We start from the raw sequence: 22579 nt of genomic DNA on the forward strand, positions 1-22579 counted from the left end.
GGCACGCACACCCATCTTTTGAATCAGAGCGTGAGGACACCAGGCCTGTAGTGACAGCCCCTCTGTGAGCGCTGCTGTTGGGAGGCCAGACAGGCAGCCCCTTCCTTCCTTACCGTGAACAGGCCTTTGGTCCTCTTCCGGCTGCCGATGAAGAATCGGGCTCCTCGCACCGACAGGGTGGCCGGGAAGGGCACGTCGGCCATTCTGAAAACAGTTGAATTTGGTTTTAGGGCCGTAGGGAGCAGGGTCACGGCCCGTTTACACAGAAAAGGACAGGGAGAAGCAGCACGTGAGGGGTCTCAGTTTCCCGGGGCGACTGTAACAAACTACACGCTCATCGTCTGGGCTCAGACGGCAGGTGGTCCAGGGATCTGGAGGCCAGAAGGGTGAGATCAAGGTGTTGCAGGGCCGTGCTCCCGCTGGAGGCTCCGGGGGAGGTTTATCTCGGCTTTTCCAACTTTTGGGGGTTTCTGGTCTTCCCTGGCTATAGCACGCGTCACCCTCCCCCCCACCCCCCACTGCCTCTGTCTTCACGTGGCCCTCTCTGTGCCTCTCCTCCTCTTATAAGGACCCCAGACTCTGGACCAGGTCCTGCCCTACTCCAGTACGACCTCAGCTTCACCTGATCACACCTGCAAGGACGCCGTCTCCAAGCAAGGTCCCATTCCCTGGTTCTGGGGGACCTGCATCTGAGGGATGCTCCTTGCCCCAGGACAAGAGTCTTCTGCAAAAGTGTGGCTGCAGAGTGGCTCCTCCATCTCTCGGGAACCTCAGATGGCTCAGACTGGCATTGGGTCCCCCGCCTGCCCACCCTCCACCAAGCCTGGGGGGCACAGATGACGTCTGGTGAGGAGGGATCCTTGCTGGTGGCCTGGGAAGTGTTGGAAGATGTGGCCGGAGCTGGGTCTTGACTCGGACATGGAAGCTGAACACTTGGGGTGGGGGGGCACGGTGGGCACATGCTGGAAGGGACGTCCTGGCCGGAGCCTCTGGAGCTGATGAACCAGACATGTGCTTTCTCCTACTGTCCCCTCCTGCTCCTCGGTGCCATATCCTCCCGTAAGATCACCTGCTCCTTCCGGGCTTGCGTCTGGCTGCAGCTGGCCATGGTGAGGCCAATCCTGACCGCCATCCCAGGATCCCCTGTGCTGCCACCAGAGCTCTGATCACAGGGGTGCCCTCCGTGGCTCCCACAAGGCCTGGAAGCCTGACCGCAGGGCCCGGGTTCCTCCTTGGCCACCAGTGGCTGCAGCCCTGGTTCCTTCCGTCCCCTTCCTTGGCCCCTGCACGTCCCCATCAGAGAGCCTTCCCCCTGCTGGGTCCCCACTGTCATCACCCGGCAAAGGCCCTGATGTACTTGAGGGCATGGGGGGGTGGCGCTTGTAGTAGAGACTTATTTAAACGAAGTGTATGACTGTCAAGGATTTTTTTTTATTATGGAGTCAGTTCCATGGTAACAAAGCAGAGTGAGAGTCTGCCTTTGCAAATAATATTTGGAATAATGATCGATTTTATGTAAGCTGGACAATTTCTGATTAAAAAAAAAAAAAGAAAAAGAGTCTCCAGCCCCACTGAGCCAGGATGGAAGCTGAGGGCGACAGGGGTCATCACTCCGTGACGGGGCTGTGGGGACCCATGCGCCCTGGTCCAGCCTGGCGACCAGGTGACGGCGGGACAGGGTATGGACTCAGGCTTCTGGGGCTGGGTCGAAGTTACCGGATAGATTGTTCTGCACCCCATTATGTCACTCCGTCAACCCAGACAAGCAAACTGAGTCTTAAGTCAAGGGATGTGTTGAAAATGGCACAGCAGGAGCTGGGTTCGAGTAAAGACTTCATCTTGGCGCTGGTGCCTGAGCTTTGTGACCTTCCTCTGCGGCCTGTCATGATGGTGACCACATGCTGCAGGGCACATTTCCCCCGCCACGTCCAGTGCCCTCAGCTTGGGCACCTGCATCGGCCCCCCCACCCGCCGCGGCCCTTCCGGAGGACGGTCTGGTCCCCGACCCTGCTGACGACCCCACACTCCTGCCTCAGGGATGCCCCCGACAGCTGTTGGCCCACAGGCCCGAGCGCCCCGGTGCACACTGCACGACGCCAGCCGCAGCCGGGCCAGCCGCCCTGCACCGCCGCCCGGGGCCGCATCTTGGCAGGTGGCCCCCGGCCCCCTTGGCCTGCCCGCCGCATCCTGCCACCTACATGTCCACCGGGAGGCCACAGTCCTGTGGTGAGGGAGAAGGAGCCTTCCGACACGGCCAAGACCAGCGTGTGCCACTGGCTGTCCATCAGGGTGGGACTGCGGAAAGTCACTCGCGTTTGCCAGGCTCCCGCCGCGTCCTGGCTCAGGAAGAGGAAGTGCAGCCGGGTGGGCGAGTACCGCAGGCCGAGCAGCAGGGCATCGGGCTCCTCCGCCACCACAGTGAACAGGTATTCGTTCTTCTGAAAGAGAGCATGGGGCAGGGGAGGCTGGACAGGTGAGGGAGGGGCAGGGGAGAGACAGGGAGGGGAGGCTAGGCAGGGGAGGCCTGAGAGAGGGGGAGGGGAGAGGGGGGAGAGGAGGCTGGACAGGGGAGGCTGGGCAGGGGAGGGGGGAAGGGGAGGCTGGGCAGGGGAGGGGAGGCTGGGCAGGTGATGGTGGGGGGGGGCTGGGCAGGAGACAGAAGGGGAGGGGAGGCTGGGCAGGGGAGAGAGAGGGGAGGGTAGGCTGGGCAAGGAAGAGAGGGGGAGGGGAGGCTGGGCAAGGGAGGGTGGGCAGGGGAGGAGGGTCAGGGGAGACTGGGCAGGAGAGGGAGGGGTAGAGGAGGCAGGGGGAGACGAAGCTGGGCAGGGGAGGGAGGGGCAGGGGAGGCTGGGCAGGTGATAACCAGAGAGGAGTCTGGGCAGGGGAGAAGAGGGGAGGGGAGGCTAGGCCCGGGAGGGAGGGACAGGGGAGGGCGAGGAGGGGAGGCAGGGCAGGGCCCACCACAGTGACAAGGTCAGTGCAGCCCTGAAGGGCTGAGGTAGAAAACAGTGCGGGGGCCCTGGAAACGGTGACAGGAAGAGGCCATATGACCCAGCCGCCCTCCCTCGCTGAAGGCCGGCAGTAGGCTCTGGGGGACACGAGGCAGCGACACGGCCGGGACCCACCCGCAGAGCAGCCCAGGTACACGCAGACTTCCCGGGGCGCCTGCGGCTACTCGGCCTCAGCCAGGAAGCCCCAGCGTCCACACGGTCACCCCCGTGAGAGTCAGATAAAAGGAAGCAGGTCAGCTGGTGAAGTGAGTTTATTGGGGTACTTGAGAGGGACCCACAGGTTGGAGGGCAAGGCCAGGTGACCAGAGCAGAGGAACTGGGAAGGAAGGCAGGTGACCCAGGGTAGGTGGAGGTGCGTCCCGGGAGCAGGAGCCCCGGAGAGCCACGGGGTCAGCGTTCTTAGGAGGAAGGTGGTGAAGTCAGCTCAGGAGAGTGGACACCTGGGAAGGCCACCGTCCCTGGGTGGGGCCTGAGCTGAGCACCCCGGAGAAACGTGCCCCATCAGCAGGAGCACCCGGGACGGCACAGCAGGGACACACTGGAGGCCTGGGGGCAGAAGCTGGGCTGGCAGGGGGAGGAGGGGGCATAGCAGGCAGGCCTGCACACTGGGCGGCAGAGGAGGGACACGCAGGAGGAGGGTCTGCAGGGGTTGGGCTGGCAGCAGGGGGAGGCCTGGCAGCAGACGGGTTTGCAGCAGACGGGGGTGCAGCAGACAGGGGTGCAGCACATGGGCTTGCAGCACACGGGGGTGCAGCAGACAGGCTTGCAGCAGACAGACACACAGCTGTCTTCCTGGCAGGGGGAGGAGCTGCAGCAGGAGGGCTGGCAGCTAGATTGCTGGCAGCAGGGGGAGGCTGAGCAAGGGGATGCCTCACAGCACACGGGCTTGCAGCAGACAGGGGTGCAGCAGACGGGCTTGCAGCAGACGGGGGTGCAGCACACGGGCTTGCAGCAGACGGGGGTGCAGCACACGGGCTTGCAGCAGACAGACACACCGCAGCCCTCCTGGCAGGGGGAGCAGCTGCCGCACGAGGGCTGGCAGGAGCCGGGGCAGGCTGGTGGGCAGGGGCTGGACCCGCAGCTCGCAGGGGTGCAGAGGAGGGTCAGGCAGGAGGCTGGGGCGCAGCAGGGGGGCTCGCAGTAGCTCTCGGGACAGTCGTCCACCTGCCAGGAGGGGTCGGGGCAGGAGTCGCCGGAGCCGGGCAGGCAGACGCGGCCACCGTAGCTCAGGTCGCTGGAGCAGACGGACAGGGTGGAGGCGGCCATGGTGTGGGTGCTGGGGCGGGGTGTGGGTGCGGGTGAGTGTGTGGGTGCGGGTGTGGGTGTGAGTGTGCGAGGTGCTGGGCCGGCGGCTTTTATACGGCCCTGGCGCGTGCTGTCCAGCGACAGGCTCCCGAGACTTCCCCTTCCTCGTTGGTGTTTTGCCCGAGTCCTGCGAGTGCTTATTATTCTGCTGTATTTACAGGAAGGATTTGCTGCCCTAAAAATGCCCGTCGGGGCCGAGGACCCCAAACAGCCGGGGGCACCGGGGGCCCGGGAGTCGCGGGTCGTGTAGCCGCTGAGGCCGCCCTCCGGGTGGGGACAGTTGCCCGCGGGCCCCGAGGGCCACATTCTCCATGAGGACCACAGGGTGCTCATGAGCTGCGGGGCGTCCCCTGCACCCACGGAGGGCGCCCGGTGGCCAGGGCAGTCAGGGGCGGATGAGGGGCTCCCAGGTGGGATGTTGAGGCCACGAGGGGAGTGGATGATGTCGTCCAAATCCAGCCTTCATCAGGAGATTTCCAGAAAGATCCGCCACGGGGAACAATTCTCTGAACAGAGGGAAATGGGGTCTCCAGATGGGGACCGCTGAGCAGACGTGGGATGAGGTGCAGGGAACGGGCGGGTCGAGGCCCGCTGCTGAATCCCAACATCCCAGCCACCCGAGCACCCCAGGTGCTTCCAGAGAGATCGGCACCGCACGGCAACCCTGCGACCGAGGGAGGTGAGTTCAATTCTGGGTCCCCGGAGCCAACCAGGGGACCTTGCGACACTACAGCTGTTCTGGAAACTGCCTGGCGTGCACCACCTGGGAAAGCATTGGGACCACTGGGCCGGTAAAACTCAACCAGCAAAAACGAAGAGAAGTAGAACATAAAAGATAATCGAGAGAAAAAAAAAAAATCTGCCAAAAGCTTGCGGTCCTCAGCTTCTTCAGGGAGAGGAGTTTTGCCCGGGTGACCTCCCCGAGGCAAGCAGGTGCTCCCGTCCGCCCTCCTCACCCCACAGGGGACGCGCTGGCAGGTGCGCAGCGCTGAGACCTGGCGGACGCCCAAGGCCGCCACGTGCCCGCCGAAGTCCCCTTGCGTCCCCGTCCCTCCACCCCAGGCCCCTGCAAGCCCTGACTCCTTCACTACAGTTAGGTCTTTTCCAGAAAGTCACCTACATCCGGTGCGCAGCCGCCCGGGGCTGCTTCCTTCACTGGAGGGGCAGGCGCTTGGGCGGGACTCGGCTTCCCGCAGGGACCCACCATGATCCCGCCATCCTGTCGTGGGAAGGACGTTTCCTGCGCCTCCCGTGCTTGCGGGTATGAACACAGCTGCTGCCACGCGCGCAGGCGTTTACCCGGCTGGAGCGTCTGTTTGTCCTGAATACATACCCGGGGGTGGCGCAGATGGGCCACAGGGAGGCCGTGTTAGATGCGACACGAAACGGCCCAAATCTTTTGCAGGTGCCTCTGCCGTTTGCACCCTCACCCACGGCGCAGGGCAGTTCCGCGCCTCTGCATCCTTGCCGGCCCTGGACGTGCCAGGTTTTTAAAATTATTCAATATCAGCCATTGGTGTGCGGTGGCATCTTACCGGATTTAGTTTGCGATGCCCTGATGCCCAATGCCGAGCCGAGATTCCTTACCGCGCTGACTTGCCCCCATGTGTCCCCAGGGGTGTGTGACACTGCAGTCCCCCGGCGCTGTTCGAGCGCCCCACTCCCCGCGTCCCCGCCAGCGCCGGGCGTGGTCAGGCTTGTCCCCGGTGGCCCTTCTGAGAGGCGTCTAAGGGTGTCTCGCTGCGGCTTCAGTTTGCATCTCCCTGATGAGGAATGGTGTTGGGCCTCTTTTTCACGTGCGTATTTGCCATCTCCTGCGTCTTTTGCGCGTTTCTTCAAAGTGCAGGCCTCGTCCTTTCTTAGGTGTCCTTGACATTGCATTTTGAGAGCTCTTTCCGCATTTTGGAACATGAGTACAGTTGACCCTCGAATAACGTGGGAGTGTAGGGTGCCAACTGCCTCGAGCCCTGACTGCCCAGAAACGAAACTGCTAACAGCGTCCTGTGGACCCGAAGCCCTACTGACAACGCAGAGTCCATGGACACATCGACTCGTGAGCTAGAGAAGAAAATGTTCCTACAAAAGTCAGCAGGAAGAGAAAACACATGCACGGAAGGACTTGTATTTCCCGGAAACACCGCGTCTGAGTGGGCAGCAGCCGTCCACACCCGTGTTGCTCAAGGGTCAGCTGTACTTTGCTCAGATGTGACTTGCAAGTATTTTCTGCAACTCCGTGGCTTCTCTCTCCACGCTCTTTACAGCGTGGTTTGAAGAGCAAAATGGCTTAATATTGGTAAAGACCAACTTATCAATTTTCTTCTTTTTCAGACCAAGCTTTTGGTTTTAAGCCTAAGAACTCTGCTCAACACAGAGATTTCACAAGGATTTCCTCTAGTGTTTTCTTCTAAATGCTTAAAATGCTTACATTTTACATTTAGGTCTATGATCATTTTTATTGAATTTTTATACTAAGTGTGAGGTATGGGTCAAGTCTCCTTTCTCTGTTTTTTTGTTTGTTTGTTTGTTTTGTTTGTTTTTTTTTTTTTGCATTTGGGAAGTCCAGTTGTTCCCAGTACACTTCTGTCTTTAACTTGACTTTGCGTTTCTGTCAAAAATCAGCTGACTGTATTCATGGGGATCTATGTGTCTATTCTGTTTCATTAGTCTACGTAATTATATCCCTTTGCCAACATCACGTTGTCTTGATTACTGTAACTTTAAAGGAAATCTTGAAGTCAAGTGGCGAAGTCTTCCAACTTTGTTCTTCATTTTCAAATGATGTGGATACTTGAGCTCCTTTGCCTTTCCAAATAATTTTTTTTTCTTTCCAAATAATTTTAGAGTTAGCTTGCTCATATGGACGGGAAGCTCCTACCGGATGTGGATTGGGATTGCCTTGAACCTTTTATAGACCAGGCTGGAGGTCACTGACACCAGAACAATATTCCAACCTGTGAACATGGTCTAGCTCTCCATTTACGTACAGCTTGTTAAATTTCTCTCATCAGTACTTTGATAGTCCTCATATGTCCATATTCTCTGAGATGTATACCTCAGTTTTTACCATTTATTCTATTGCAAATCACACCTTTAAGCAACATTTTTCAATTCCAATTATTTGTTGCTACTATATAGAAATGCACTTAATTTTAATTATTTTAGACTTGCACACTTCAACCTTGCTAAACTCTCTGATAGTTCTGGGAGATTTGTGTGGATTCTTGGGGATATTCCATGTGCACAGTCATATCCTCTGTGAATAGAGAGCATTGTATTCTTTTTTAAGATTCTATTTATTAATTCATGAGAGACAGAGAGAGAGAGAGCAGAGACAGAGGCAGAAGGAGAATCAGGCTCCATGCAGGGACCCTGATGTGGCACTTGATCCCAGGAACCCGGGATCATGCCCCGGGCTGAAGGCAGGTGCTAAACTGGTGAGCCACCCACGGATCCCTGAGACCATCGTATTTCTTAATTTCTGACATGTATGCCTTTTATTTCTTTTTCTTGCTTGTTGCATGGATAGGACTTCGGAATGATGTTGAGTAGGAGCAGTGAGAAAGGACGTCTGTATCCTCTTCCTCATCTTTAGAGGAAAGCTCTCAGTCTTTTACAGCTAGGCATGGTGTTGGCTGTAAGTTTTCTTTTCTTTTTCTTTCCTTTTTTGTCTGTAAGTTTTCAACAGATGCCTTATATCAGGTTCACAGTTGTTTTTTTTTTTCCAATTAATCCTTGTTCACTTTAGTCTTTTTTTAAAAAAGATTAAACAAAGGTGGAAGAGTCCCCCATTCATTCTATGAGGTTTACATTACCCTGATAACAAGCCAGTCAAAGACATGATAAGAACAGAAAACCACAAACCAATATCCCCCATGAACAATGATGCAAAAGACCTCAACAAGATACCAGCAAACTGAATTCAGCAGCATAGTCAAAGGATTATATGCAACAACCAAAAAGTTGTATCGACTTCTGGAATTCAAGGACGGTTCCACATATGAAAATCAGTCAATAGAAAACCCCACATTCGCAGAGTAAAGAAGAAAGTACACGATCCTCTCAACTGATACAAAAAAAGCATCTGACAAAATTCAAGACTCTTTCATGGTCAAAACACTCAACAAATTAGTAATAGAAGGAACTATCTCAACATAATAAAATATATATGTGAAAACCCCACAGCACACACACACTCAATGGGTAAAGACAGCTTTTCTTCTAAGATCAAAAACAACACAGGATGCCCACTTTTCCTGCTTCTAATCACCACAGTACTGGAGGCTCTAGGAGAGTAGTTAGACAATAAAATAAATAAAAGCAGTCTAAATTAGAAAGGAAAAAATGAAATCACCTCTGTTCACAGATGCTATGATCTTATATGTAGGAAATCCTAAAGACCTGTTAGCACTAGGAATGAATTCAGAAAGATGGCAGGATACAAAGTCAATGCACAAAAATCAGTTGCATTTCTATACACCTATAATGAACAGCCCAAAAAGGAAATTATAAAAACAATTCCACTTACCATTGCATCCAAAAAGAATAAAATAAAGGGAATTAACCACGGAGGCAAAAGCCTGGATGATGAAACCTAAAAAACGTTGCTGACAGATGGTAAAGAAGACATGATTCAATGGGAAGACATTCCATGTTCACAGGTTGGAAGGCTCAGGATTGCTAAGACGTCAATACTACCCAAAGCAATCTACGCACATGATACAATTGCTATTGAAATCTCAATGATTTTTTTTAAAGATTTTTATTTATTTATTCATGAGAGAGACAGGGAGAGAGAGAGAGAGAGAGGCAGAGGGAGAAACAGGCTCCATGCAGGGAGCCAGAAGCGGAACTCGATCCCGGGTCTCCAGAATCACACCCTGGGCTGAAGGTGGCGCTAAACTGCTGAGCCACCCAGGCTGCCCTCAATGATGTTTTTACAGAAACATTAAACCCCTCAAACTCACATGGAATCTCTGTATAGTCAGAACAATTCTGAAAAAACAAGGCCAGAGGACATACACTTCCTGATTTCAAAGGCACAAAGCTACAATAATTAACACAGGGTGGTACTGGCATAAAACGGGCGGCCATGTAAACTAATGGAATAGCATAGAGTCCAGAAATAAACCTTCACATTCAGGTCAAATCATTTTTCACAAGGGTACCAAGTCCATTCGATGGAGGAAGGACAGTCTTTTCAAAAAACGGTGCCAGGAAAACTGACTATCCACATGCAAGAGAATGAAAGGCCCCTACCTCACACCACACACAAAAATGAACTCAAAACAGATCCATGACACAAATGGAAGACCTAAAACTATAAAACTCTTGGAAGAAAACAAAAACACAGGATGAAGGCTTCACAACACTGGGTTCCACAGTGATGTCCTGGATATGATAGCAAGGCACAGCAACATAAAAAATAAAAAACTTGGAGTTCACGAAAATTTTAAATATTTTCGCCTCAAAAGACAATACCAATGGAGAATAAAACGTAACCCAGAGAAATGGGAGAAAACATTTGAAAATCACGTTCCGTTAAGGGATTCATATCTAAAATGTTCAGAGAATTCCCAACACTCAATAACAAAAAGCCAAACCACCCCATTCAGAAACAAGCAGTGGACTTGAATAGACGTTTTTCCAAAGACGTACAAGGTATGTGACCAATGAGCAGATGAAAAGATGCTCAACATCGCTCATCATTAGAGACATGCGCATCAAAAGTCCAATGAGAAGCCACCCATTTTACACCCATTAGGATAAATATATAATATTTATGTAAATATTATCACAACGAGGAGATACTGTATATGATATATATGCAAGAAGAAGATAGCAAGTGTTGATGAGGATGTGGAGAAATTGAAGCCCTTTGGGGTTGTGAGTGGGAACGTGAACTGGCCACGGCCACTATGGAAATTAGTACGGTGGTTCTTCAAAAGATGAACAGTAGAATTACCACACGGTCCAGCACTTATACGGGCATTTGCTCAAGAGAACTGGAAGCAGGCCTTCAAGGAGATCTCTGACAGCCGTGGTCACAGCGGCATCATTCACAAGAGCTAGAGTCGAGCGGCCCAAGCGTCCACCGAGGGATGAGTAGAGAAGCAAACGCGGTCCCGCCCGCGGAACAGTGTTCAGCCTTAAAGAGGAAGCGAGTCTGACTCCAATGTGGGTGAGGCATGAGGACCTCGAGGCCGGAGACACAGGGCAGTCACAGAGAGACAACTAGGACGTGACACCCCTTCTCTGAGGTGCTTCGGGAACAGAGGAGTGAGGGTGCGTGACAGGGGCGGCGGGAGGGGTGATGGCGAGTCTGTGTCCCACGGGGACGCGGCTTCATTTTCCCAAGAATGGAAGAGTCTGGGGGACCGGCGGCGGGATGGTCGCCCCACGTCAAGAACGTGCTTAGCACCCCTGAACTGTATGCCTGAAGACGGTTAAGAGGGTAGATGTGGTGTTACGTGCATTTGGCATCAATAGAGACAAATTTTAAAAAAGAAGAATAAGAGGAAGGGAGCGTTCACACCGTGAAGAGACGCAGAGGAAATTTACACACCCCGGCGGGAATAAAAAATCCACCCACGGAGTCCCCGCGCTGTCTGTGCATCCTGCCCTAGGAGGTCCCTGGAAGGACCCAGGGTGGAGACGCTACGCCAACAGGTGCCGCGGGCTGCACCGGAAGGGTGGGGTGGGGCACAGAGCGACCCCGGACTGTGACGGGGACCCCAGACCCAAACACTGGCTGCCTGTGCCTCCCCCAGTGCCCAAGGCCATCTGTGAACTTGAGGGTGCCCGGAGCTCCGCTGGGGTGGCCCTCCTGCATGGGGCCGGAAATATTCTCCAGGGGGTGAGAGCCCCAACGGCGATAAGCACCTTGTGCTTTTCCTTCCCCGCTGTGGTTGTCCCGTGCTCCTCGGGTCCTGAACATGACACGCTGGCTTCAGGGTCTTGTCAGGGCTCTGGGTTGGCCCAGGTGGGAAGGTATCCAGTCCTATTACCCCATCTTGGCAGCAACCTGCATCCCACAGCCTGCCACCTCTCCAGGGGATGAGAACAGCACTCGGGAGGACCCCAGGCCCCCAGGAGCTGTGCTGCCCGCAGCCCCAAGGCCGGCTGTCTGGGCCGCTTTGCCCAGCTGGGGTGGTGGGTGGAGATGGGCCCCGGCCCGGCGCCGCAGGCCTCGCCCCATGTGCAGGTGGCCAGGCTCAGGAGCCCCGGGGACGCATGTGGTGCCCAGCAGCCCTGACCATCCTACGCCAGGGCGGGAGACCCACCCCGCAGCCCTGACCAGAGCAGTTGGGCCCTACCCTTGGGGACCTCTCATCCTTACTCCCAGAGATGTTTAGGCAGGACGAGACCACTGTCAGGTCCAAACCCGGGCACCCCACCCCCGTGAGAGTCAGATGAAAGGAAGCAGGTCAGCGGGTGAAGTGAGTTTATTGGGGTCTGGAGAGGTGCCAACAGGTCGGAGGGTGAGGCCAGGTGACCAGAGCCGAGCAGAAGAACTGGGAGGGAAGGCAGGTGACCCAGTGCAGGTGGAGGTGTGTCCCGGGGGCAGGAGCCCCGGAGAGCCGCAGGGTCAGCGTTCTTAGGAGGGAGGAGGTGAAGTCAGCTCAGGAGAGTGGACACCCAGGGGGACCCCGTCTTGGGTGGGGGCAGCTACCTAGCACAGGTAAGGGCTGGGCTGAGGGGTGGCCGGGAGGCCCAGCATCCTTGGGTTGGGACCTGAGCTCAGAGCCCCAGGGTCACGTGTCCCATCAGCGGGAGCACACGGGACGGCACAGCAGGGACACGCTGGAGGCCTGGGGGCGGCAGATGGGCTGGCATAGGGAGGGGGATGCACAGCAGGCAGGTCTGTACACTGGGCGGCAGAGGAGGGACACGCAGGAAGAGGGTCTGCAGGGGCTGGCCTGGCAGCAGAGGGAGGCCTGGCAGCAGACGGGTTTGCAGCAGACAGGGGTGCAGCAGACGGGCTTGCAGCAGACAGGGGTACAACAAACTGGCTTGCAGCAGACAGACACACAGCTGTCTTCCTGGCAGGGGGAGGAGCTGCAGCAGGAGGGCTGGCAGCTAGACTGCTGGCATCAGGGGGAGGCTGAGCAAGGGGATGCTTCACAGCAGACGGGCTTGTAGCAGACAGGGGTGTAACACACGGGCTTACAGCAGACAGGGGTGCAGCAGACGGGCTTGCAGCAGACAGGGGTGCAGCAGACGGGCTTGCAACAGACAGACACACAGCTGTCTTCCTGGCAGGGGGAGGAGCTGCAGCAGGAGGGCTGGCAGCTAGACTGCTGGCAGCAGGGGGAGGCTGAGCAAGGGGATGCTTCACAGCAGACGGGCTTGCAGCAGACCGGGGTGCAGCAGACGGGCTTGCAGCAGACGGGGGTGCAGCACACGGGCTTGCAGCAGACAGACACACCGCAGCCCTCCTGGCAGGGGGAGCAGCTGCCGCATGAGGGCTGGCAGGAGCCGGGGCAGGCTGGCGGGCAGGAGCTGGACCCGCAGCTCGCAGCGGTGCAGAGGAGGGTCAGGCAGGAGGCCGGGGCGCAGCAGGGGGGCTCGCAGTAGCTCTCGGGACAGTCGTCCACCTGCCAGGAGGGGTCGGGGCAGGAGTCGCCGGAGCCGGGCAGGCAGACGCGGCCACCGTAGCTCAGGTCGCTGGAGCAGTCGGACAGGGTGGAGGCGGCCATGGTGTGGGTGCTGGGGCGGGGAGTGGGTGCCTGTGAGTGTGTGGGTGCGGGTGTGCGTGTGAGTGTGCGAGGTGCTGGTCCGGCGGCCTTTATATGGCCCTGGCGCGTGCTGTCCAGCGACAGGCTCCCGAGACTTCCCCTTCCTCGTTGGTGTTTTGCCCGAGTCCTGCGAGTGCTTATTATTCTGCTGTATTTACAGGAAGGACTTTGCTGCCCTAAAAATGCCCGTGGGAGTCGAGGACCCCGAGGGTGTCCGTCTGGAGCAAACAGCCGGGGGCACTGGGGGCACCGGGGGCCCTGAGTCGCGGGCCGTGTAGCCGCCAAGGCCGCCCTCCGGGTGGGGGACGGTTGCCCGTGGGCCCTGAGGGCCACAGCCTCCATGAGGGCCATGGGGTGCCAGTGAGCTGCGGGGTGTCCCCTGCACTCACGGAGGGCGCCCGGTGGCAAGGGTGGTCGGGGGCTGATGAGGGGCTCGCAGGTGGGATGTGGAGGCCGCAAGGGGAGTGGATGATGTCCAAATCCAGCCTTCATCAGGAGATTTCCAGAAAGATCCGCCACGGGGAACAATTCTCCGAACAGAGGGAAATGGGGTCTCCAGATGGGGACAGCTGAGCAGACGTGGGATGAGGTGCAGGGAACGTGCGGGTCGAGGCCCGCTGCTGAATCCCAACATCCCAGCCACCCGAGCACCCCAGGTGCTTTCAGAGAGATCGGCACCGCACGGCAACCCTGGGACCAGGGGAGGTGAGTTCAGTTCTGGGTCCCCGGAGCCATCCAGGGTCCTGAAGGTAAAGCCCTTGGGACACTACAGCTGTTCTGGAAACTGCCTGGCGTGCACCGCCCGGAAAGCATCGGGACCACTGGGCCGGTAAAACTCAACCAGCAAAAACGAAGAGAAGTAGAACATAAAAGATAATCGAGAGAAAAAAAAAATCTGCCAAAAACTTGCGGTCCTCAGCTTCTTCAGGGAGAGGAGTTTTGCCCGCGTGACCTCCCCGAGGCGAGCAGGTGCTCCCGTCCGCCGTCCTCCCCCCACAGGGGACGCGCTGGCAGGTGCGCAGCGCTGAGACCTGGCGGACGCCCAAGGCCGCCACGTGCCCGCCGAAGTCCCCTTGCGTCTCCGACCCTCCACACCAGCCCCCATGCGCGGCACAGGGCAGTTCCGCGCCTCTGCATCCTTGCCGGCCCTGGACGTGCCAGGTTTTTAAAATTACTGAATATCAGCCATTGGTGTGCGGTGGCATCTTCCCGGATTTAGTTTGCGATGCCCTGATGCCCAATGCCGAGCCGAGATTCCTTACCACGCTACTTGCCCCCATGTGTCCCCAGGGGTGTGAGACACTGCAGTCCCCCGGCGCTGTTCGAGCGCCCCACTCCCCGCGTCCCCGCCAGCGCCGGGCGTGGTCAGGCTTGTCCCCGGTGGCCCTTCTGAGAGGCGTCTAAGGGTGTCTCGCTGCGGCTTCAGTTTGCATCTCCCTGATGAGGAATGGTGTTGGGCCTCTTTTTCACGTGCGTATTTGCCATCTCCTGCGTCTTTTGCGCGTTTCTTCAAAGTGCAGGCCTCGTCCTGTTTTAGGTGTCCTTGACATTGCATTTTGAGAGCTCTTTCCGCATTTTGGAACATGAGTACAGTTGACCCTCGAATAACGTGGGAGTGTAGGGTGCCAACCGCCTCGAGCCCTGACTGCCCAGAAACGAAACTGCTAACAGCGTCCTGTGGACCCGAAGCCCTACTGACAACGCAGAGTCCATGGACACATCGACTCGTGAGCTAGAGAAGAAAATGTTCGTACAAAAGTCAGCAGGAAGAGAAAACACATGCACGGAAGGACATGTATTTCCCGGAAACACCGCGTCTGAGTGGGCAGTAGCTGTCCACACCCGTGTTGCTCAAGGGTCAGCTGTACTTTGCTCAGATGTGACTTGCAAATATTTTCTGCAACTCCGTGGCTTCTCTCTCCACGCTCTTCACAGCGTGGTTTGAAGAGCAAAATGGCTTAATATTGGTAAAGACCAACTTATCAATTTTCTTCTTTTTCAGACCAAGCTTTTGGTTTTAAGCCTAAGAACTCTGCTCAACACAGAGATTTCACAAGGATTTCCTCTAGTGTTTTCTTCTAAATGCTTAAAATGCTTACATTTTACATTTAGGTCTATGATCATTTTTATTGAATTTTTATACTAAGTCTGAGGTATGGGTCAAGTCTCCTTTCTCTGTTTTTTTTTGTTTGTTTGTTTTTTGTTTTTTTGCATTTGGGAAGTCCAGTTGTTCCCAGTACACTTCTGTCTTTAACTTGACTTTGGGTTTCTGTCAAAAATCAGCTGACTGTATTCATGGGGATCTATGTGTCTATTCTGTTTCATTAGTCTACGTAATTATATCCCTTTGCCAACATCACGTCGTCTTGATTACTGTAACTTTATAGGAAATCTTGAAGTCAAGTGGCGAAGTCTTCCAACTTTGTTCTTCATTTTCAAATGATGTGGATACTTGAGCTCCTTTGCCTTTCCAAATAATTTTAGAGTTAGCTTGCTCATATGGACGGGAAGCTCCTACCGGATGTGGATCGGGATTGCCTTGAACCTATTATAGACCAGGCTGGAGGTCACTGACACCATAACAATATTCCAACCTGTGAACATGGTCTAGCTCTCCATTTACTTACAGCTTGTTAAACTTCTCTCATCAGTACTTTGATAGTCCTCATATGTCCATATTCTCTGAGATGTATACCTCAGTTTTCACCATTTATTCTATTGCAAATCACACCTTTAAGCAACATTTTTCAATTCCAAATATTTGTTGCTACTATATAGAAATGCACTTAATTTTAATTATTTTAGACTTGCACACTTCAACCTTGCTAAACTCTCTGATAGTTCTGGGAGATTTGTGTGGATTCTTGGGGATTTTCCATGTGGACAGTCATGTCCTCTGTGAATAGAGAGCATTGTATTTTTTTTTTAATTTTTATTTATTTATGATAGTCACAGAGAGAGAAAGAGAGGCAGAGACACAGGCAGAGAGAAGCAGGCTCCATGCACCGGGAGCCGACGTGGGAATCGATCCAAGAGCATTGTATTCTTTTTTAAGATTCTATTTATTAATTCATGAGAGACAGAGACAGAGACAGAGCAGATTCTATTTATTAATTCATGAGAGACAGAGAGAGACAGAGGCAGAAGGAGAATCAGGCTCCATGCAGGGACCCTGATGTGGCACTTGATCCCAGGAACCCAGGATCATGCCCCGGGCTGAAGGCAGGTGCTAAACTGGTGAGCCACCCACGGATCCCTGAGACCATCGTATTTCTTAATTTCTGACATGTATGCCTTTTATTTCTTTTTCTTGCTTGTTGCATGGATAGGACTTCGGAATGATGTTGAGTAGGAGCAGTGAGAAAGGACGTCTGTATCCTCTTCCTCATCTTTAGAGGAAAGCTCTCAGTCTTTTACAGCTAGGCATGGTGTTGGCTGTAAGTTTTCTTTTCTTTTTGCTTTTCTTTTATTGTCTGTAAGTTTTCAACAGATGCCTTATATCAGGTTCACAGTTTTTTTTTTTTTTACCAATTAATCCTTGTTCACTTTAGTCTTTTTTTAAAAAAGATTAAACAAGGTGGAAGAGTCCCCCATTCATTCTATGAGGTTTACATTACCCTGATAACAAAGCCAGTCAAAGACATGATAAGAACAGAAAACCACAAACCAATACCCTCATGAACAATGATGCAAAAGACCTCAACAAGATACCAGCAAACTGAATTCAGCAGCATAGTCAAAGGATTATATGCAACAACCAAAAAGTTGTATCGACTTCTGGAATTCAAGGACGGTTCCACATATGAAAATCCGTCAATAGAAAACCCAACATTCCCAGAGTAAGAAGAAAGTACACGATCCTCTCAACTGATACAGAAAAAGCATCTGACAAAATTCAAGACTCTTTCGTGGTCAAAACACTCAACAAATTAGTAATAGAAGGAACTATCTCAACATAATAAAATATATATGTGAAAACCCCACAGCACACACACACTCAATGGGTAAAGACAGCTTTTTTTCTAAGATCAAAAACAACACAGGATGCCCACTTTTCCTGCTTCTAATCACCACAGTACTGGAGGCTCTAGGAGAGTAGTTAGACAATAAAATAAATAAAAGCAGTCTAAATTAGAAAGGAAAAAAAAATCACCTCTGTTCACAGATGCTATGATCTTATATGTAGGAAATCCTAAAGACCTGTTAGCACTAGGAATGAATTCAGAAAGATGGCAGGATACAAAGTCAACACACAAAAATCAGTTGCATTTCTATACACCTATAATGAACAGCCCAAAAAGGAAATTATAAAATCAATTCCACTTACCATTACATCCAAAAAGAATAAAATAAAGGGAATTAACCACGGAGGCAAAAGCCTGGATGATGAAACCTAAAAAACGTTGCTGACAGTTGGTAAAGAAGACATGATTCAATGGGAAGACATTCCATGTTCACAGGTTGGAAGGCTCAGGATTGCTAAGACGTCAATACTACCCAAAGCAATCTACGCACATGATACAATTGCTATTGAAATCTCAATGATTTTTTTTAAAGATTTTTATTTATTTATTCATGAGAGAGACAGAGAGAGAGAGAGAGAGAGAGGCAGAGGGAGAAACAGGCTCCATGCAAGGAGCCAGAAGCGGAACTCGATCCCGGGTCTCCAGGATCACACCCTGGGCTGAAGGTGGCGCTAAACTGCTGAGCCACCCAGGCTGCCCTCAATGATGTTTTTACAGAAACATTAAACCCCTCAAACTCACATGGAATCTCTGTATAGTCAGAACAATTCTGAAAAAACAAGGCCAGAGGACATACACTTCCTGATTTCAAAGGCACAAAGCTACAATAATTAACACAGGGTGGTACTGGCATAAAACGGGCGGCCATGTAAACTAATGGAATAGCATAGAGTCCAGAAATAAACCTTCACATTCAGGTCAAATATTTTTCACAAGGGTTCCAAGTCCATTCAATGGAGGAAGGACAGTCTTTTCAAAAAATGGTGCCAGGAAAACTGACTATCCGAATGGCCTACCTCACACCACACACAAAAATGAACTCAAAACGGATCCATGACACAAATGGAAGACCTAAAACTATAAAACTCTTGGAAGAAAACAAAAACACAGGATGAAGGCTTCACAACACTGGGTTCCACAGTGATGTCCTGGATATGATAGCAAGGCACAGCAACATAAAAAATAAAAAACTTGGAGTTCACGAAAATTTTAAATATTTTCGCCTCAAAAGACAATACCAATGGAGAATAAAACGTAACCCAGAGAAATGGGAGAAAACATTTGAAAATCACGTTCCGTTAAGGGATTCATATCTAAAATGTTCAGAGAATTCCCAAAACTCAATAACAAAAAGCCAAACCACCCCATTCAGAAACAAGCAGTGGACTTGAATAGACGTTTTTCCAAAGACGTACAAGGTATGTGACCAATGAGCAGATGAAAAGATGCTCAACATCGCTCATCATTAGAGACATGCGCATCAAAAGTCCAATGAGAAGCCACCCATTTTACACCCATTAGGATAAATATATAATATTTATGTAAATATTATCACAACGAGGAGATACTGTATATGATATATATGCAAGAAGAAGATAGCAAGTGTTGATGAGGATGTGAAGAAATTGAAGCCCTTGGGGGTTGTGAGTGGGAACGTGGACTGGCCACGGCCACTGTGGAAGTTAGTACGGTGGTTCTTCAAAAGATGAACAGTAGAATTACCACACGGTCCAGCACTTATACGGGCATTTGCTCAAGAGAACTGGAAGCAGGCCTTCAAGGAGATCTCTGACAGCCGTGGTCACAGCGGCATCATTCACAAGAGCTAGAGTCGAGCGGCCCAAGCGTCCACCGAGGGATGAGTAGAGAAGCAAACGCGGTCCCGCCCGCGGAACAGTGTTCAGCCTTAAAGAGGAAGCGAGTCTGACTCCAATGTGGGTGAGGTATGAGGACCTCAAGGCCGGAGGCACAGGCCAATCACAGAGAGACAACTAGGACGTGACCCCTCTTCTCTGAGGTGCTTCGGGGACAGAGGAGGGAGGGTGCGTGCCAGGGGCGGCGGGAGGGGCGATGGCGAGTCTGTGTCCCACGGGGACGCGGCTTCATTTTCCCAAGAATGGAAGAGTCTGGGGGACCGGCGGCGGGATGGTCGCCCCACGTCAAGAATGTGCTTAGCACCCCTGAACTGTATGCCTGAAGATGGTTAAGACTGTAGACGTGGTGTTACGTGCATTTGGCATCAATAGAGACAAATTTTAAAAAAGAAGAATAAGAGGAAGGGAGCGTTCACACCGTGAAGACACGCAGAGGAAATTTACACACCCGGGCGGGAATGAAAAAGCCACCCACGGAGTCCCCGCGCTGTCTGTGCATCCTGCCCTAGGAGGTCCCTGGAAGGACCCAGGGTGGAGACGCTACGCCAACAGGTGCCGCGGGCTGCACTGGAAGGGTGGGGTGGGGCACAGAGCGACCCCGGACCGTGACGGGGACCCCAGACCCAAACACTGGCTGCCTGTGCCTCCCCCAGCGCCCAAGGCCATCTGTGAACTTGAGGGTGCCCGGAGCTCCGCTGGGGTGGCCCTCCTGCATGGGGCCGGAAATATTCTCCAGGGGTGAGAGTCCCAACGGCGATAAGCACCTTGTGCTTTTCCTTCCCCGCTGTGGTTGTCCCGTGCTCCTCGGGTCCTGAACATGACACGCTGGCTTCAGGGTCTTGTCAGGGCTCTGGGTTGGCCCAGGTGGGAAGGTATCCAGTCCCTATTACCCCATCTTGGCAGCAACCTGCATCCCACAGCCTACCACCTCTCCAGGGGATGAGAACAGCACTCGGGAGGACCCCAGGCCCCCAGGAGCTGTGCTGCCCGCAGCCCCAAGGCCGGCTGTCTGGGCCGCTTTGCCCAGCTGGGGTGGTGGGTGGAGATGGGCCCCGGCCCGGCGCCGCAGGCCTCGCCCCATGTGCAGGTGGCCAGGCTCAGGAGCCCCGGGGACGTATGTGGCGCCCAGCAGCCCTGACCATCCTACGCCAGGGCGGGAGACCCACCCCGCAGCCCTGACCAGAGCAGTTGGGCCCTACCCTTGGGGACCTCTCATCCTTCCTCCCAGAGATGTTCAGGCAGGACGAGACCACTGTCGGGTCCAAACCCCGGCACCCCACCCCCGTGAGAGTCAGATGAAAGGAAGCAGGTCAGCGGGTGAAGTGAGTTTATTGGGGTCTGAGGAGGTGCCAACAGGTCGGAGGGTGAGGCCACGTGACCAGAGCTGAGCAGAGGAACTGGGAGGGAAGGCAGGTGACCCAGTGCAGGTGGAGGTGCGTCCCGGGAGCAGGAGCCCCGGAGAGCCGCAGGGTCAGCGTTCTTAGGAGGGAAGAGGTGAAGTCAGCTCAGGAGACTGGACACCCAGGGGGACCCCGTCTTGGGTGGGGGCAGCTACCTAGCACAGCTGAGGGCTGGGCTGAGGGTTGGCCGGGAGGCCTACCATCCCTGGGTGGGGCCTAAGCTCAGCGCCCCAGGGTCACGAGTCCCATCAGCGGGAGCACACGGGACGGCACAGCAGGGACACGCTGGAGGCCTGGGGGCGGCAGATGGGCTGGCATAGGGAGGGGGATGCACAGCAGGCAGGTCTGCACACAGGGCGGCAGAGGAGGGACACACAGGAAGAGGGTCTGCAGGGGCTGGGCTGGCAGCAGGGGGAGGTCTGGCAGCAGTCGGGCTTGCAGCAGATGGGGGTGCAGCAGACGGGCTTGCAGCAGACAGGGGTGCAGCAGACGGGCTTGCAGCAGACAGGGGTACAACAAACTGGCTTGCAGCAGACAGGGGTGCAGCAGACGGGCTTGCAACAGACAGACACACAGCTGTCTTCCTGGCAGGGGGTGGAGCTGCAGCAGTAGGGCTGGCAGCTAGACTGCTGGCAGCAGGGGGAGGCTGAGCAAGGGGATGCTTCACAGCAGATGGGCTTGCAGCAGACAGGGGTACAGCACACGGGCTTGCAGCAGACGGGGGTGCAGCAGACGGGCTTGCAGCACACGGGGGTGCAGCAGATGGGCTTGCAGCAGACGGGGGTGCAGCACACGGGCTTGCAGCAGACAGACACACCGCAGCCCTCCTGGCAGGGGGAGCAGCTGCCGCACGAGGGCTGGCAGGAGCCGGGGCAGGCTGGTGGACAGGGGCTGGACCCGCAGCTCGCAGGGGTGCAGAGGAGGGTCAGGCAGGAGGCTGGGGCGCAGCAGGGGGGCTCGCAGTAGCTCTCGGGACAGTCGTCCACCTGCCAGGAGGGGTCGGGGCAGGAGTCGCCGGAGCCGGGCAGGCAGACGCGGCCACCGTAGCTCAGGTCGCTGGAGCAGACGGACAGGGTGGAGGCGGCCATGGTGTGGGTGCTGGGGCGGGGTGTGGGTGCGGGTGAGTGTGCAGGTGCAGGTGTGGGTGTGAGTGTGCGAGGTGCTGGTCCGGCGGCCTTTATACGGCCCTGGCGCATGCTGTCCAGCGACAGGCTCCCGAGACTTCCCCTTCCTCGTTGGTGTTTTGCCCGAGTCCTGCGAGTGCTTATTATTCTGCTGTATTTACAGGAAGGACTTTGCTGCCCTAAAAATGCCCGTGGGAGTCGAGGACCCCGAGGGTGTCCGTCTGGAGCAAACAGCCGGGGGCACCAGGGGCCTGGGAGTCGCAGGCCATGTAGCCGCCGTCTACGGTTGCCCGCGGGCCCCGAGGGCTACAGCCTCCGTGAGGGCCACGGGGTGCCAGTGAGCTGCGGGGCGTCCCCTGCACCCACGGTGGGCGCCCGGTGGCCAGGGCGGTCGGGGTGGATGAGGAGCTCGCAGGTGGGATGTGGAGGCCGCGAGGGGAGTGGATGATGTCGTCCAAATCCAGCCTTCATCAGGAGATTTCCAGAAAGATCCGCCACGGGGAACAATTCTCTGAACAGAGGGAAATGGGGTCTCCAGATGGGGACCGCTGAGCAGACGTGGGATGAGGTGCAGGGAACGTGCGGGTCGAGGCCCGCTGCTGAATCCCAACATCCCAGCCACCCGAGCACCCCAGGTGCTTCCAGAGAGATCGGCACCGCACGGCAACCCTGGGACCGGGGGAGGTGAGTTCAGTTCTGGGTCCCCGGAGCCATCCAGGGTCCTGAAGGTAAAGCCCTTGGGACACTACAGCTGTTCTGGAAACTGCCTGGCGTGCACCACCTGGGAAAGCATCGGGACCACTGGGCCGGTAAAACTCAACCAGCAAAAACGAAGAGAAGTAGAACATAAAAGATAATCGAGAGAAAAAAAAAATCTGCCAAAAACTTGCGGTCCTCAGCTTCTTCAGGGAGAGGAGTTTTGCCCGGGTGACCTCCCCGAGGCGAGCAGGTGCTCCCGTCCGCCCTCCTCACCCCACAGGGGACGCGCTGGCAGGTGCGCAGCTCTGAGACCTGGCGGACGCCCAAGGCCGCCATGTGCCGTGCCGAAGTCCCCTTGCGTCCCCGTCCCTCCACCCCAGGCCCCTGCAAGCCCTGACTCCTTCAC

The 22579-nt window shown here is 54.9% G+C and overlaps 3 protein-coding genes and 1 pseudogene across 3 annotated transcripts in view; all 4 read right to left on the bottom strand.

Moving 5' to 3' along the window:
• TSPEAR (thrombospondin type laminin G domain and EAR repeats) overlaps nt 1-22579 on the bottom strand; it is a 170535-nt gene that overhangs the window by 21162 nt on the left and 126794 nt on the right. The window contains 3 exon segments of the mRNA XM_038581636.1: nt 114-204; nt 2199-2221; nt 2223-2438. Of these exon segments, the coding sequence (XP_038437564.1) occupies nt 114-204; nt 2199-2221; nt 2223-2438 (330 nt within the window).
• LOC119867099 (keratin-associated protein 10-7-like) lies at nt 3513-4277 on the bottom strand. Its single transcript, XM_038581719.1, has one exon. The coding sequence runs from the start codon at nt 4275-4277 to the stop codon at nt 3513-3515; it is 765 nt and encodes a 254-aa protein (XP_038437647.1).
• On the bottom strand, nt 9129-13012 carry LOC119877778 (annotated as a pseudogene).
• On the bottom strand, nt 20431-21438 carry LOC119877779 (keratin-associated protein 10-7-like). The gene has a single exon (XM_038581630.1). The coding sequence runs from the start codon at nt 21436-21438 to the stop codon at nt 20599-20601; it is 840 nt and encodes a 279-aa protein (XP_038437558.1). The 3' UTR covers nt 20431-20598.

This window comes from Canis lupus, chromosome 31 (genome assembly GCF_011100685.1).
Source record: "Canis lupus familiaris isolate Mischka breed German Shepherd chromosome 31, alternate assembly UU_Cfam_GSD_1.0, whole genome shotgun sequence".
Lineage (NCBI taxonomy): Eukaryota > Metazoa > Chordata > Mammalia > Carnivora > Canidae > Canis > Canis lupus.